A 15,558-nucleotide genomic window follows, 5' to 3' on the forward strand; every position below is an offset into this window, starting at 1 on the left:
AGGGCTTCCCTGGTGGCGCAGTGGTTGAGAGGCCGCCAGCCGATGCAGGGGACGCGGGTTCCTGCCCCGGTCCGGGAAGATCCCACATGCCGAGGAGCGGCTGGGCCCGTGAGCCACGGCTGCTGAGCCTGCGCGTCCGGAGCCTGTTGCTCCGCAACGGGAGAGGCCGCAAAAGTGAGAGGCCCCCGGACAACAAAAAAAAAAAAAAAAAAAAAAAAAACAAGCTTCAGGTGCTGTTACCCGGATAAAAGAGAGTGAGTACTGGTGGAGCAGAAACCACAGGGTCCTCATCCACAGATGGTTATTAATCATGTTGCAAATACTTGTTTATCACCCATCAGTGGTCCCCTGGCCTGGCTAGTTGGTCTAGCAGAGGCCTTCAGAAAAATCATAGAAGAGGCAGTATGGCTAATATTAATACAGACATAACCACGTCACTTGATAATGACTACTTTTAGAGACTCACGGGGGAGACTTTGCCCCAGGGTGAGGTAGAACCTGGACATGTCTGGGAGAGAAAAGCATGAACTTCTGAGTCAGATCTGAATTCAAATTCCAACACTCTCATTGTACTCACTCACTCACTCATTTTTTCATGCATTTGCTAAAGGAAATTAATTGGGCACTCATGATGTGCCAGGTACCGTTCTAGACCCTGAGAAAACCGTCATGAGCCAAACAAAATCCCTACCCTCCCGGATCTGACATTCTAGCTAGGGAGGTGGATGTGGGGCATAAGAGACAAATAATAAACAAGCGGACAAAGAAATAAGTCATTTCAGATAGCAGTAAATATTGAAAAGAAAAGGAAGCAGTGTGTCTTGCTAGCAAGAAGCTAGGGGCCTGATTTGCAGTAGGTATTAGGGAAGGCCTTTGTGGAGAGTTGATATTTGATTTGAGACGGGAATAATGAGATGCAGTGAGCCATGAGATGATCTGTGAAAGTCTCCAAGAGGGAGTAGCAGTGCTAAGGCCCTGAGGTGACCCGCTCCAAGAACTGACAAAAGTCATTGTGAATAGCTCTGTGACATTAGGTGAATTACTTAGCCTCTGTGCACTGCTGGAAAATGAGGATGATCATACCAACCCCTCAAGGTTACAATGAGGATTCAGACAACAGCTGTAAGACGCAATAGCTAGGGCCTGTGCACAACAGGTGTTCAGTAAATATTAGCTATTATTTGGACAATATTATTATTAACTTAAGAAGGAAAGAATGGGCCTGGACGGTAAAAAGGATGAGAGAAAGAAGCTTTTGTGTCTTATCCTTCCAGAATCCAAAATTCAGGATACAGTATGAGCAAGGCTCTGAGAAGGGGCTTCTGATCATGACTCCAGGACATCCTAGATACCAATATTAATAATGATTAGCATTATCGTAATAGCTACGGCCATTCATTGGGCACCTACGATATTCCAGACACTCTGCTGGGTACCTGATGTCCGTGGGCCCCTCTGCCCCTGGGGTAGGCACTGTTATTAACACCCCCATTTTACAGAGGCTCAGAGCCAATAGTCACCAAGTCTGGAGCAAAGCCAGGAGGCCAGCATGAGGCCCAGACACCGCCAACCTGATGACCTTTGGCCGGTCGTTGCCTCTGATGTGGGGTTACAGGGGCAGGACACTTCTGCCCCACTCTCCATCTTCACCATTCTCCCGGCCTGGAGGGGCTGGGAGGAGGAGGCAGAGAGGAGAGCCCCTTCTCCAGGGACGCCGCCCCAGCCTGCTCCCCACCCACACTGCCACCAACCCAGTGCTAGAGAAGAGTGCACACCTGGCGTTGACTTCCCAGCCCACAGCTGGAGCCCGAGACCTGGGGAGGCGGAGGTTGGGCCGGGAATGGGCGGGGCCAGTGCGGGGGCGGGGCCAAGGCTGCGTACTTGACTGTGCGCTCTAGGGGACCCCAGTCCCGACAGGGCGACTTCCCCTGAGCCACCGCAGGACGGAAAACGGTATGAGGTGTCCTCTGGGCGCCGCCGGCTCCGGCCACAGCCCCGCCTGGAGAAGCATGCTTCTAACAGGTGCGTGAGAGACAGGGGCTGCACCCACGGGTTGGAGACAAAGAGGGGATATCCCCGGGGAGAGCCTTTATTCAAATCAGAGACGCCACCACTCTGAGCTCTGACTCTGGTCGGTTTAAAGCCCATGCAGCACGGGCGCCCGACGCACAGGAGCTCTTGAAATCCCCAAGAGGCCGTGCAATTGATCCCTTCTACAACGGAGGAAAGTGAGGCTCAAATAGGGGTGGGGTCATTCGCTCAAGAGCACGTGACTGACAAAGGCAAAATCAGAATTCAGGACCCCATCCCAGTCCCTTTCCACCAGAGCACCGTGCCTCACCCTAGCTATCCACATCTAATAATAATTTTAAAATAATAAGAACAACAATAATAAAATAACCGTCGTAATATAAAGAGGTCATTGTGACTGAGTACTTCTACATGTCAGCCTGTTCTAAGTGGCTTTCTTATAGTAACATTTAATTCTTAACCCCATGAGGCAAGAGCTATCTGATCCCCATTTCATAGAGTGAAACTTAGACACAGTGAGGTTATGGGTCCTCCCCAGGCCACACAGACTGAAAGTAACAGAAGGAGGACTCGAACCCGGATGGTCTGGCCACCAAGACCACACTTTCCAGAGACCACACACATCTGCCTCTCAGAGAATAAATGAATTGCCTCTTTTTCCAGGTCTCAAAAAGTCCAGTTCTGTGTCATTTCAAAACCCCGCCCACAGTTTAAGGCTTCACCTCCTCTCCAGCTCTGGCGTGGGTCAGACTGCAGCGGAGACATGGTGGCAAGCGGTGGGCCTCGTTCCTATTTCTCTCTGTGGGTCCTTTCTCCCCACCCAGAGCTGAGGTCTGTGCCCACCCCGCCCCCAAAGGCCACGCGCAGGGGAGAGGAAAGCAAGGAAGGGGCAGGAAAGTTTCGACTTGGCTGCTGTAGTTGTAAGGTGGGGACATGGCCTTCTGCGTGGCTGAGGCATGACGGTTAGATCTTTCTGGGTGGGGAATCCACCCAGCAGGTCGTCTCCCATGGGACTCTTTGCCAGGACAGCCTCCAGCCGGCTCCCTTCAGAGGCATCCACACTGGCTCAAGGAAAACTCGTGAACATCTTTGTTATCCCACCAAACGCTGGAGGCGTGGGCCATTTCCACCCAGCCCACTCCCCCTCCATCCCTCACCTGGAGACTTTGAGGTCTAAGTTCCCACAGACTCCGGAGCACACATCTCCAGCTCTCCAAGAGGTTTCCTTGGGGCCTCCCTGACTTGGCAGGAGGTGGAGGAAAGCCCCCAGCCCCAGGGGGCACCCCCAGTTCATCCTCAGCTCTCCCCCAGGAAGCCTCACTCTGTGCTATCCCCTCCTCTCCATGAGCTCTCGCCCTCCCTTCCCAAGGCCTGGCGGTGGTAGAGCAGCTGGTGCAGGCAGAACTGGTGACGGGTAACCCCTGTTAGCTAGACCTTAGTTGGGAATGGGGAGCTCTTAGCATCTGTTAGTTTATTCTCAGCCTCTGGAACCTCTGGGGAGATTTTGAGACAATGGGAGAGTCAAGTGTGACATTGTGGTGTATTTATATTTATACTTATATTTATATTTATACATAGTGATTCAGGGAGTGTCCTGGGCTCAAACGGGGAAAAATTGAATAGAGACTTTTTCTCATTTGATGGAAGATTAGAGATGAAATAAAATAGCCACGCTCCTGGCAAGTAAGAGTTCTGGAACCATCTCTATGGTTCCAGCTCTGAAATTCCATATATATATATTTTACAGGTATTATATATAAGGTATTATTATGGTATATATTGTATATATAGTATATAGTATAGTATTTATAGGTATATATATGGTATTATTATAGTATATTTATATATATATATTTTATAGGTATTATATATATATTATTATAGTATATAAATCTTATATATAAGGTATATATGATATTTAGGTATTATATGTATTAAATACCTAAGTTAGACTGTCCTGAGCCCTGAAAATTCATAATCTCATTGAATCTCAGGCACTCAGTTGGTTACCGTCAACCACCCTCCTTGATGAGTGGGAAAACTGAGGCTCAGGACCCTGAAGAAAGAGTAGCCGAGTCAGGGTTATGAACCCAGGTCCAGCGGCCTCGGAGTCTATGAATGAAACCATGATTTTACATCAGCTGGAGTGAGGATTGCTAAGATGTGGGGTTTTCTTCTTAAGATGCCTTGAGGACACTCCCTGAATCACCAGGCACCTGCAGCGGTGTCAGGGTCAGAACTTGATAACAGAACACGGACTGCGTGACCTGGGATCTTCCCCTTCCATCATGTATTCAACAAACACCCCTAATGCCTACTCAGGGCCCAGCCTGTGCTGGGGACACAGCTGGGGACACAGCAGCCCTGCCCTCCTGGGGCTCACAGTCCAGAGAGAAGACAGACCCGTCCCCAGACAGTGATGACCCAGAATGGGTGAGGCAGGAATGGGTTGGGGGAGGGAGACCCAGAGGAAAGGGCTCAGGTCTGAAGCTAGGAAGGTGGTGGTCAGGGGAGGACCTTTCAAAGCCGTCAAAATCGAAATAGGACCTCGGAAAGATATGACGTCAGCTATGCAAATTGCATCCCTGTGCTCTTTGTTTCATAAAACCGTAAGACAACAAATTTTTCTATCAAGATAGAAAAGCAAAACCTTGAGCAGCTTCTTGGGTATAACACTTTATTCCTGTCACTTTGACAAGAGCTTCCATTGCCCCATCAAGTCAATTAAGGTCCCTGCCCAAACACTGTATAATAGTATCTATTACCAAGCGCACCTGAGGGTCAGGGAAGATTTCAGAAGGCGGGATGCCTGAGCCAAAACTTGAATCACAGCTTGATAAAGAGTTGGTGCAGAACAGCATTCTAGGTAGGGAGAACAGCACAGGCAGGGGCCTGGAGGCTAGAGCAACTGCACGGCGTTCAGTCGGACTGATGCAGAGGATGAGGGAAGAGTGGAAAACGGAGCGCAGAGATGTAGCAAGAGTGACAGGTGAAGGAGTCTGCACTATGTCCTGAGGGCACTGGGGAGCCATGGAAGGTTTATGAGCAGGGGGAGTAGAAAGGTCACACCAGCTGCCGACTCAGAGAGAAAAATCAATGGAGGTGGGAGGTGGGCAGTGAGCCTGCCAGAAGACCCTGTGGTGAGATGACTCCTAACTCTCCACTTATGACCTTGGCTCTGAGACTCATGCTTACTGTGCCTCAGTTTCCCTGCCTGGAAAACAGTGCCAACTTCTGAGCTGTTGAGAAGGAACACACACACACACACACACACACACACACCCTCCCTCCCTCCCTCCCTGGGCACATCACGTTTGTACCTGATGATGCCGCCTGCCCTGGAAGATGTTCTCTCTGGCCACGGCTTCTCCTTCATTTACCCAGAAGAGAGCTGAGGTTTCACATTTGTTCTGTAAGTGGGTATTTCTGATCCTTAAAATGTAACAACTTATCATGTGTTTTTTATCTTAAAAGGCACATTTACGGTACTTGCAAGTGTGGAGGCAAGAATGACAATAATGATGAAAATTATAATGAATGTCCAGCATTGATCTGGCAGTCACTTTGTTAGTGCACTAGTCTAAGCACTTTCCAAGCACTAGATCGGGGCTTCTGAACATCGGCACTACTGACATTTTGGACCCGATGATGCCTTGCTGTGCGGGCCCGTCCTGTGCACTGCAGGATGTTTAGCCGTATCCGTGGCCTCTACCCACCAGATGCCAACAGCACACCCTCCCAAGTCGTGACAACCAAAAAGATTTCCAGACATTGTCAGTGTCCCCTGGCAGGGGGGTGGACTGGGGTGGGGGGGATCGTCCCCACTGAAAATCATTAGAGACATTATTATTCTCATTTTATAGATAAGGAAACTGAGGCTCAGAGAGGTTAACTAACTTTCCCAAAGTCACCAGAGCTAGTAAGTTCTGGGACGTGCATGCCGGCAATCCAGTTCTGGAGCCTGCCATCTGGGGTGTGTGCATTTGTGTGTGCAAAACAATTAAGAGCCTAGTTTATACTCTCTTATTTCATTTATTCAGATTTTACTTAATTTTTGAATGGGTTATACATTCCCATGGTTCAAGTCTCAATGATATATAAAAAGGCCTTGAGTGAAGTCTCTGTCCTTCCCCACCCACCCAGTTCCCCATGTACCTTCCCTTCCCCCCACCTCCCACATACAGATAACCACTATTTTTTTTTTTTTTTTTTTTGCGGTACGCGGGCCTCTCACTGGTGTGGCCTCTCCCGTTGCGGAGCACAAGCTCCGGACGCAGAGGCTCAGCGGCCATGGCTTACGGGCCCAGCCGCTCCGTGGCATGTGGGATCCTCCCAGACAGGTGCACGAACCCGCGTCCCCTGCATCGGCAGGCGGACTCTCAACCACTGCGCCACCAGGGAAGCCCAATACTTTTCTTATTGATACCTAGGAGCTCTATATATGGTAGTGAAATGGGCTCTTCATCTGTGATATCAGTTGCAGATTATTTTTCGTAGTATGTCATTGTCCTTTTGACTTTGTGGGTTGTTTTTTGGTTAACTTTGCAAAAGTTTCTTTTTATTATTATGTCAAAATTTTCAGCCTTTTATGACTGGAGTTCATGTTCTTACTGCAATAGTCACCATTCTAGTGAGAGGCAGAAGAATGGGGTGGGCAAGTGCATAGGGTCTGGAGCCAGACTCCAAGGGTTTGCCTCCATGCTCTATGCAATATGGAAAATTAGGGGAAATGAGAGAAACAGGGATGGGGGATACACTGGACAGTATCGTTTAGTGGCTAAGAATTTCAGCTGCCTGGGCATGGATCACAACTCAAATGTTTATCACTTATGAAATTCTGAAAGAACATCTTAAATTCTCTGAACCTCCATTTCCTCATCTCTGATAGGGGTATAATAGTATCAGTCAGAGGTGAGGCAAGACACAGATGGCCCACTCAAAAGGAGTAACGAGGAGAGTTTAATGGGGGGACTAGGCAGGGTATAGGTAAACTGACATGGGCTTTTGCAGCGCCCAGGGGCTAGCAACAGCAGGAAGCTATTACCTCCCCTGGGCTAGAAGCTGTAAAAGGAACAGCAGCCCCCAAACCCCAAAAGAGTGGTGTATGGACAGGGTCACCCAATAGGATCTCTAATAGAGGGACCTATTGAACCAGTGCTGACATAGCAGGGAGGGAGCCGTGGGACCAGTTACCTCAAGGTCACTCCCTTCAGCCCTCCTGTCTTCCACCAACGCTCCCATTGGCAGAAGCCAACCAGAAACAAAAGGCGAGGGATCCCCAGAGATGCAGCTCAGGGAAGTCAGCCTTTTGGGGAGCAGAGCAGAGCAAGATGGAGGGCGAATCTGCGTGACATCCAGCATAATAAGTGCCTTGTGGGGCCGATGTAGGAATAAGTAAGATAATATATGTTCAGCATTTTAGACAGTGTCTGGCTTGTAGGAGGTTCTTAAGGAATGTTCCTTTTTACTTCTTTATTATTATTATTATTATCACCGTTGTCGTCATCAACTCTGATGGCCCTCATTCTCACCAGCACAGGAAGGGTTACTTGCTGGGACACCATCCTGCCTTTGATCCCATGGCTTCCTGCTCTCTCTTCTCCCTCCCACCCCCTCCAAGGCAGCCTGCTGGCATTCTTCACCTGCTCTGCCTCCTCGGAGCTGCCCTCTTCTGGGTCTCTGGACCCCTTGACCGAAGGAGCCGATGCCCACCTGCCAGTCCCCAGAAGCCTCGATGGGGTTCTGTCTACTTCTTGGTTCCGAGGGCACGAGGCCCAGCCAGAAGCCATGATCTTCTCCCCTGAGGGCCTCCCAGGGCCCGGCCACACTGGCCGGGAGACGCTGGATACCCAAGGCAGCCTGGTCGTCAGAAATGTGACAACTCAAGATGCAGGCAGCTACACCGTGGTGCTGGAAAGCAGCAGGGGACGCAGGAGTGTGATGGCGCAGATACAGGTCCATGGTGAGCGGGGCCCCATGGCGGGAGGCACCCGGTTCTCAGTCAGCAGTGCCCATCGGGACCCATTCTGTCACCAATCCTCCCTAACAAACCACCCCAGAACTTAAAATAGCAACTGTATTTTCAGCTCAGGATTCTGCTGAACAGTTCTTTTGGTCTCAGCTAATTTTAGTCGGGCTCCCTTACGTTTCTGCAGCCAGTTGGGGGAAGGGATTGCGTAGGCACTGGTCCAGGATGGCCTCCTTCCCATGTCTGGCAGTGGCCTGGCTGGCAGCTGGCGTAGTGGGGGTAATTGGGCCACGAGCCTTCTCATCCTCCAGCAGGATAGCCTAGGCTTGTTCACTCAGCAAAGGATGAGAAACAAGAGCAGAAGCTTCAAGGCCTCCCGAGGCCCCGGCTCAGAACGCGCATGCCATCGCTTCTGCCATGTTTTTATTGGCCAAAGCGAGTCACATGACCGGCTTTGCTCCAACGGGAGGGAAATAGGCTCCGCCGCTTGGTGAGAAAAGTTGCAAAGTCTCCTGGCTATTTCTTTGTCATCTATCACACTTTCCAACAGATATTCATTAAATATTTGTTCATTATCACTTGGGGAAGGCCAAGGGTCTCTGGTGGTAGCCTTCAGAACTCACCTCTGGTTTTTTTGTTTGCTTTTTCGGGGTTTTTTTGCGGGACGCGGGCCTCTCCCGTTGCGGAGCACAGGCTCCGGACGCGCAGGCTCAGCGGCCATGGCTCACGGGCCCAGCCGCTCCGCGGCATGTGGGATCCTCCCGGACCGGGGCACAAACCCGCGTCCCCTGCATCGGCAGGCGGACTCTCAACCACTGCGCCACCAGGGAAGCCCTCACCTCTGTTCTTATGAGCTATTCAGCTCTGGACTTGCACTTTCACACCTGAACCAGAAAAAACAAGCCCTGAGGTTAACCACAGCCATCGTCCTTAGAAGGTAGTTTAGAGACGTATTAATCTACTAGGGCTGCCACTCCAAAATACCACATGCTGGGAGGCTTAAAAAACAGAAATCTATTTCTCACAGTTCTGGAGGCTGGAAGTCCAAGATCAAGGTGTGGGCAGGGGTGGTTTCTTCTGAGGCCTCTCTCCTTGGCTTGCGGATGGCTGCCTTCTCACGGTGTCCTCACATGACCTTCCTTCTTTGTGTGCACCCCTGGTGTCTCCCTGTGTGTCCTAGTCTCTCTTCTTATAAGGACATCAGTCAGATTGTATTAGGGCCCACCCTCACCGCCCCATTAAAGGCCCTATCACCAAATACAGTCACATTCTGAGGTACTGGGCGTTAGCACTTCATATGAATTTGGAGTGGTGGGGGCGGGGAGGGTAGGAGCACAGTTCAGTCCTATAATAGTTAGGGTTCAGATTCTGGTGTGCTAATAAAGACCCAAAACAACAGTGTCTTAAATAAGATAGAAATTTATCTCTCTCACGTAGTTGTCTGGCATGAACAGTGTAGGGATGATGCGGTGGCTTCAGGGTGGCGGGACCCAGGCTCCTTCTAATTGTTCTGTCCTCACTAGGTTCTATCCTGCCTGGGGGACCCAAGAGAGCTCCCATCACGTTTGCATTCCAGCCAACATAACAGGAGAGGAGAAGGGGAGGGAAGATGCCTTCCTCTTATGGCCCAACACAGAGGTTGCTCACATCCCATTGGCTGGGAACTAGTCACATGGTCATACTTAGCTATAAGAGAAGCTGAAAACGTAGGCTTTATCCTGGGCAACCATATACCTAGATAAAATGTAGGATTCTGTGACTAAAGGAAGAAGGGCAGAAAAGATGGAGGGAGATGCCAAAGGCGGGGATATCTGAGCTGGGACCTGAAGCCTGGGTGGGAGCGTGCCAGGGGAAGAGTTGGGGAAAGTGCTCGTGCAGAGAGACCAGCCAGCGTAAACACGGGAAGCATAAGTGAGTGGCTCCAATTTACTGAGCCCTCCCTATGGACCAAACACTGGGGGATTTCACAACAGCACGAGAAACAAGATGCTCTAAGCACCACCCCCCTTGCACAAGTGGGGAGACTGAGGCTTAGAGAGGTGACATCCACAGCCTGTGGTCACGTAGAAGCAAAGGGCCAAGCTAGGATTCGCACCACTCTCTGTGATCCAGGAGCTCATCTCCTTCCACGCTGCCTCTCTAGCCCTGCGACATCTCTCAGGTACAAGCAAAGGTGGAGAGAGGCGGCTAGGAACCCCGCTTCTGCACCGGGATTTTTTTTTTACCTCCACCAGGACATGTAAGGGCTGCTGAGGTCCATCAGTCTACATATCTGTGATTTGAAGGCCAGGTCTTCTAAAAGCCCACCTCCACACCTGTGCCTGTGCCGTTCTCTGCCTGGTGCTCGTGCAGGCTCTGAAACCGGAACCGCCTGCATTCAAATCCCTGCTCCTTCGCTTACTAGCCACGTGCCTTTGCAAAGTGACTTCCCATTTGTGTGTTTCAGCGTCCTCCTCTGTAAATGGAGTCACTGTAGACCCTCCCTCGTAGGAGTGCTGTGAACAACAAATGAGTTGTTCACGCCAAACGCCTAGAACAGTGCCTGGCACAGAGTAAGCAAATGTTCGCCATGAGTTTTTCAGGGGACTTGACCTCTTTGAGCTTTCGTTTTCCCATTAAAAGGGGGATAACAATAAGACCTACCTCATAGGGTTGTTGTGAGGATTAAATGAGTAAATCCAGTGGCTTCTGAGCTTTTAAAATCATGACCCACAGTAAGAATTGCATTTCATATCATGACCCAGTATGTCCGTATATCCACACACCACCAGTCACTGAAAGACAAGTGTCATAAAATAACAATTATTGCTATGAGTAATGCATTCTGATATTTTCTATTATATTTCGTTTCATGTTTTAAATGCCGGTTACACCCTACTAAATGACTTCACCCAAGCATGGGTCTCATTCGCAATATAACAAGCCAGGAAGATAACAAGCTATCATCAACATGTGTTTAGAATGGTGCTTGGCTCGTAGTAAGAGCCCAGTCTAGGTGGCTGTTACATATTGATTCTTGTTTCCACACCTGGTGGGCTCTTTCTCCTCCTGCAAGGCTTAGCTCAGGCACCACCTCCTCCAGGAAGCCTTCTGTGAGCTCTCTGGTTGGACTGAAGTTTTTTTCCCTTTTCATGTTGCACGGAAGTTGGAAATCATCTCCGTGCGGTGGTTCCCAGCACTCATCACGACATCAGATTCAAATCCCAGCTATGCCTCTCTCTCTGACCATGAGGCCTGGCCCTAAGCACCCCCAGACCTCAGAGTCTTTCACCTGAGAAAAAAAGAAAAAAAAAAACACGAAAAGAGTACTATGGTGAGGATTATATATGTTCTCTGTAAGGAGCCCTCCCAGCAGCCAGTGGCTGAGGCCCCAAGCCTTGGAGGTCCCCTTGACCCCTCACTCTCTCCCACCCACATCCAATCCATCGGCAAGTCCTATGGGCTCTGCCTGCAAAATGATCCAGAATCCAACAGCTCCTCCTAGCTCCTTGGCTTTTATCCCGGCCCAGCTGAGGGGAGGGGAGCTGGGGTATTTATATACCAGCCCGCGTCAGTCGCTGTGGAAGGCTGCCCCCCGGTGTGCCCACCCTCCAGCACTCTGGCCTGTTGCCTCCATGGTCAGAGCAGGCTCTGGCAGCTAGCAAAAGCCCTGAAGCAACAGATACAGTGTTGGCAGTTGAAAGGGCTGAGGGTGAGGGTATCAACAGCTCTGCTACATCCAGCGTCTGGGCACAGACCAGGCACTCCAAACACATTCGCTGGTGAATGAATGAGTGGATGAATTAATGAATGAATGCCTCTGTGGTGAACAGAAGAAGTGCTCAGCCTCTCTGAGTGGTCTCCACCCATGTGATCTTGCTCCCTGTTTGCACAGCCAACTCTGATGGGGTGCTGCTGCTGACATTCCCGGGGAATACACAAGGTATCCTCCGGAGTGAACTCAACTACTCAGTGATCCTGCAGTGGGTGGCTTCCATCGAACCTGAACCTGTGCTATGACGGACCTTCAATGGGCATCCTCGTGGGATCGGGGAGAGGCTGATTATCCAGAGGTTGTCCTTGGAGGATCTGGGCACCTACGTACGCTTGGCCGAGGATAGCCAGGGAATGTATGTCTCCCAGCCTGTGACTATCACGCTGCCACGTGAGTACCCCACCCTCACCCCAGACCCTGTACCCTTGCTGGTCAGTGGCCAGCTTTCCTGATTCCACTGAGCCACATTCTATGCTCAGCCCCCTCTGATACCCTTTATAGCCAAGATGGTATCTCATTCTTTCATCCTCCTGGCAGAGTGGGGATTACTAGCCCATTTTACAGATGACAGGCTGCAGGCCAAAGACATAAACTCTAATGAAAGCTCAGGGCAGGATCTGGAGCCAGCTGCCTGGGTCCCGGCTCCAACCACCTGCTGGCTGTGTGAATCTGGGAAGGCTCTTCGCCTCTGAGTCTCAGCACATGCCGGAGAAAAAATTAAGGTGATAATATAATGAGTGGTTCCAAGCCTGGGTTTTGGAATTTGAATTTTGGCTCCACCACTTCCTGGCTGTGTGATTTTGGACCAGTGCCTTGACTTCTCTGTGCCTCAGTTTCCTCATCTATAAAATTGGGAAAATAATAGTGCCCACCCCAAAGTGTGGCTGTGAGCATTCGATGAGATAAGCCAGTGAACAGCTTAAAATAAGAGTGCCTAGCACTATGCAACACTAGTGAGTGATCAATAAACATGAACTAGTATCATTGTCACGATTAGTATTATCCATATTATTATCAATTTTGTGCCTGTCACGGAGGCTCAGGAGGCAGTAACAAGAACAGTCAGTTAACTGGGATTAGAAAAGGGGTTTGGGAGCCCATCAAAATGGGGTTCAATTCCTGTCCCTGTGCCTTCCTGGCTGGGTGACTTAGGACAAGTGACGTCCCTTCTCTGAGCCTCAGTTTCCTCCTGTGTATAATCAGAGTGATCGTGTAGACCTCCGCCAGATTGCTATAAGGAACTGAAATGGTGTATGTGTGAGGCTAGCAGAACACCAGTTAGCAGGTGCTTTAAGAATAGCAGCAGTTACCGTGCATATTATTTTTAGTATTTCTGTTCGTGGAGTGAGCTGGAAAGAGACAGAGAAGCTGCCAGTGGAGAAGCAGGGAGGCATGTAGGCCGCGGGGATCACATGAGCAAAGGTCCGGAGCATGGAAAGGGCAGGGATAATGGAAAGCCTGGCTTGGCTACGTTCCTGAGACCTGTCTCTCTCCCCAGCCAGGGTCCAGTGGGAGCTTCAGGATTTGGTTCTGAGGTGATTTCCTGGGAGAAAAAAAGGGTAAAAAATGTAAATCTTGGAGCGCCTGTTGACCCTGACACATTCATTGAGAATGACAATACTTCCAAGACCCCGTTTCCTCACTCATCAGCTGTTTAGGAAATGTATATTGAGCACCTGTTGTGACTGGCCCATGCCGGGCAATGCTGAGGGCATCTGGTGACAGGGACAGTCCTGGCCCTGCCCTCACAGGACTCCCAGTCCAGTAAGGGACAGACCTGTCCACAAACAGTAATGACCAGAGTGGGCAGGGCTGGGGCGGGGGAGCTCAGAGGGCTGTGAGACCCAAGGAGGTGCCTGACCCAGCAAGGGGATCAGGGCGGGCTTCCTGGAAGAGGGTACATCTGAGCTGATACTAGGATACATAGGAATTGTCCAGGCCAAGGGAGAGAAAATGGCATAAATGGCACTCCAGGGGCATAGACAAAGGCCTGGAAGTGAGAGAGAGAGTGGAGTGAGCTTAGAAAATTGAGTAGACTCCAACAGGGCTTGGTTATAAAGGTAAGGGGTGGAGAGAGATGAGACTGGCCAGGTGGCAGGGCCTTGAAGGCCAAGGCGAAGTCCTGGGGAGCCATGGCAAGGTTCTGAGCAGGGGAGGAATAGGGTCAAGTGTGAACTTTAAAAAGACCCCTCTGGCTTCTGTGTGGTGGGAAGATGGGTCGGGGAGGGACTGGGACAGGAGAGCGGGGATGAAGCTGGGGTGGAGACCCGGAGGACGGGGAGGAGGTGGAATGGTGGGAGTGGGGGGTATGCAGGGAGGGTGTCTCCTCCAGTCTCTCCCCTTCTTGGTTCCCAGAAGCCGTCGTGGATCCCACAGACCCTGTGCCCATCAAGCCGAACCCTACCCTCTCCCTGTCAGGAAGCTCTGCCTTTGCCCTCATTGCGGCCGCACCTGTGGTACTGGTCAGAAGCGCGGTCTTCACCATAATCTGGAAGCTAAGGTACCTGCCTTCCCTCCTTCCCATCCAGTCAGCCTCCACAAGGTGCAGAGCTCACTCCGCAGCACGACTGAAGCCAAGCCAACTGCCTCCTCCCAAGGAGCTTAAAGCTCATTCGGAGAGGACGACATTGACCCCTGATGTGCCCATCCAACTCGTCAGTTCCCAAAGTGGCCCCAGGGGAGCAAAGAGACAGGAGACATTCTGGAGGTGTGTCTTTGCCACAATGAGGGCAAAGGCAGAGCTTCTTCATCCCTTCGTTGTTTTTTTTTTTTTTGCGGTACCCAGGCCTCTCACTGCTGTGGCCTCTCCCATTGCGGAGCACAGGCTCCGGACGCGCAGGCTCAGCGGCCATGGCTCACGGGCCCAGCCGCTCCACGGCACGTGGGATCTTCCCGGACCGGGGCACGAACCCGTGTCACCTGCATCGGCAGGCGGACTCTCAACCACTGCGCCACCAGGGAAGCCCATCCCTTCGTTTTTGTCGAAGAGGAAACGAAGGCTGAGAGAGAACTGTGCCCCAGACCGCACAGTTGAAGAAGGATTCGAACCCAGAATACTGCCTCACTCAGTTCTAGCCCCTAACCTACACTGCCTCTTTTCCGTCATTAACGATACAAGCCTTCGCAGCTGACATACTAAGGAAGAGAAATCTGAATGCTGAAATGGTTTGGAAAGGCCCTGTGGACCAGCTGGGAGGGACTGGGGCCAGGTCTCCTGTCCATGAGTGCCGTGTGGAACCTTCTAGGGGTCGGGGAGGGCCAGGCTGCTGCTGAAGCAGCCACATCGTCTTCGTCCCTGTGGCTCTCATTTCCTGGGCCCTCAGTAAGTGCCAGGAGCCCTCAAGTCATGGCTCTCAGGATGGGTGCTATTCTTGTCCTCATTTCCCACATGAGTAGAACTAAACCTCAGAGAAATCCATCAACTTTCCCAAAGGACATGCCGCTGACAAAGAGCTGACCCTGACTCAAACCCAGGTCTGAGTCCAAAGTCATGTGCTTAGAGGGGAAAGGCGAGAAATCGGGCTGGTGTGAAAAATCCTCACCCAGACCCCCTGCAATCCCTCCCTCCATGAGCGGCAGGAGGGGTCGCTTCCTGTCCTCCCCGCCATCTTGGCCAATACCTATTATGGCAGACCAATGCTGACATCATCCGGAAGGAACCAGCCTTGTCCAATCAGCTGTGACCTTGGAGATGAGGTCATGAGGACAAGCATGGTTTGCCCCAGTGGAGAGGGGCAATCTTCAGAAAAGAGGGGTCTGGGCTGGGAGGCACCCTACACACACGTCTACGATACCCATCAAGGGC

At 51.1% G+C, this 15,558-nt stretch overlaps 1 protein-coding gene across 1 annotated transcript; it reads left to right on the forward strand.

Annotated features, from left to right (window-relative positions):
• The first annotated feature begins 212 nt into the window (after positions 1 to 212).
• IGSF23 (immunoglobulin superfamily member 23) lies at positions 213 to 15,436 on the forward strand. The gene is given in 5 exon segments (XM_027080371.1): positions 213 to 2,022; positions 7,652 to 7,993; positions 11,874 to 12,143; positions 14,109 to 14,482; positions 15,386 to 15,436. Coding segments are annotated over 5 exon segments (1,104 nt in total). The 5' UTR covers positions 213 to 1,955.
• The last annotated feature ends 122 nt before the right edge of the window (positions 15,437 to 15,558 follow it).

Source organism: Aethalodelphis obliquidens, unplaced genomic scaffold (genome assembly GCF_003676395.1).
Source record: "Aethalodelphis obliquidens isolate GAN/ISIS:26980383/991018 unplaced genomic scaffold, ASM367639v1 scaffold43, whole genome shotgun sequence".
Lineage (NCBI taxonomy): Eukaryota > Metazoa > Chordata > Mammalia > Artiodactyla > Delphinidae > Aethalodelphis > Aethalodelphis obliquidens.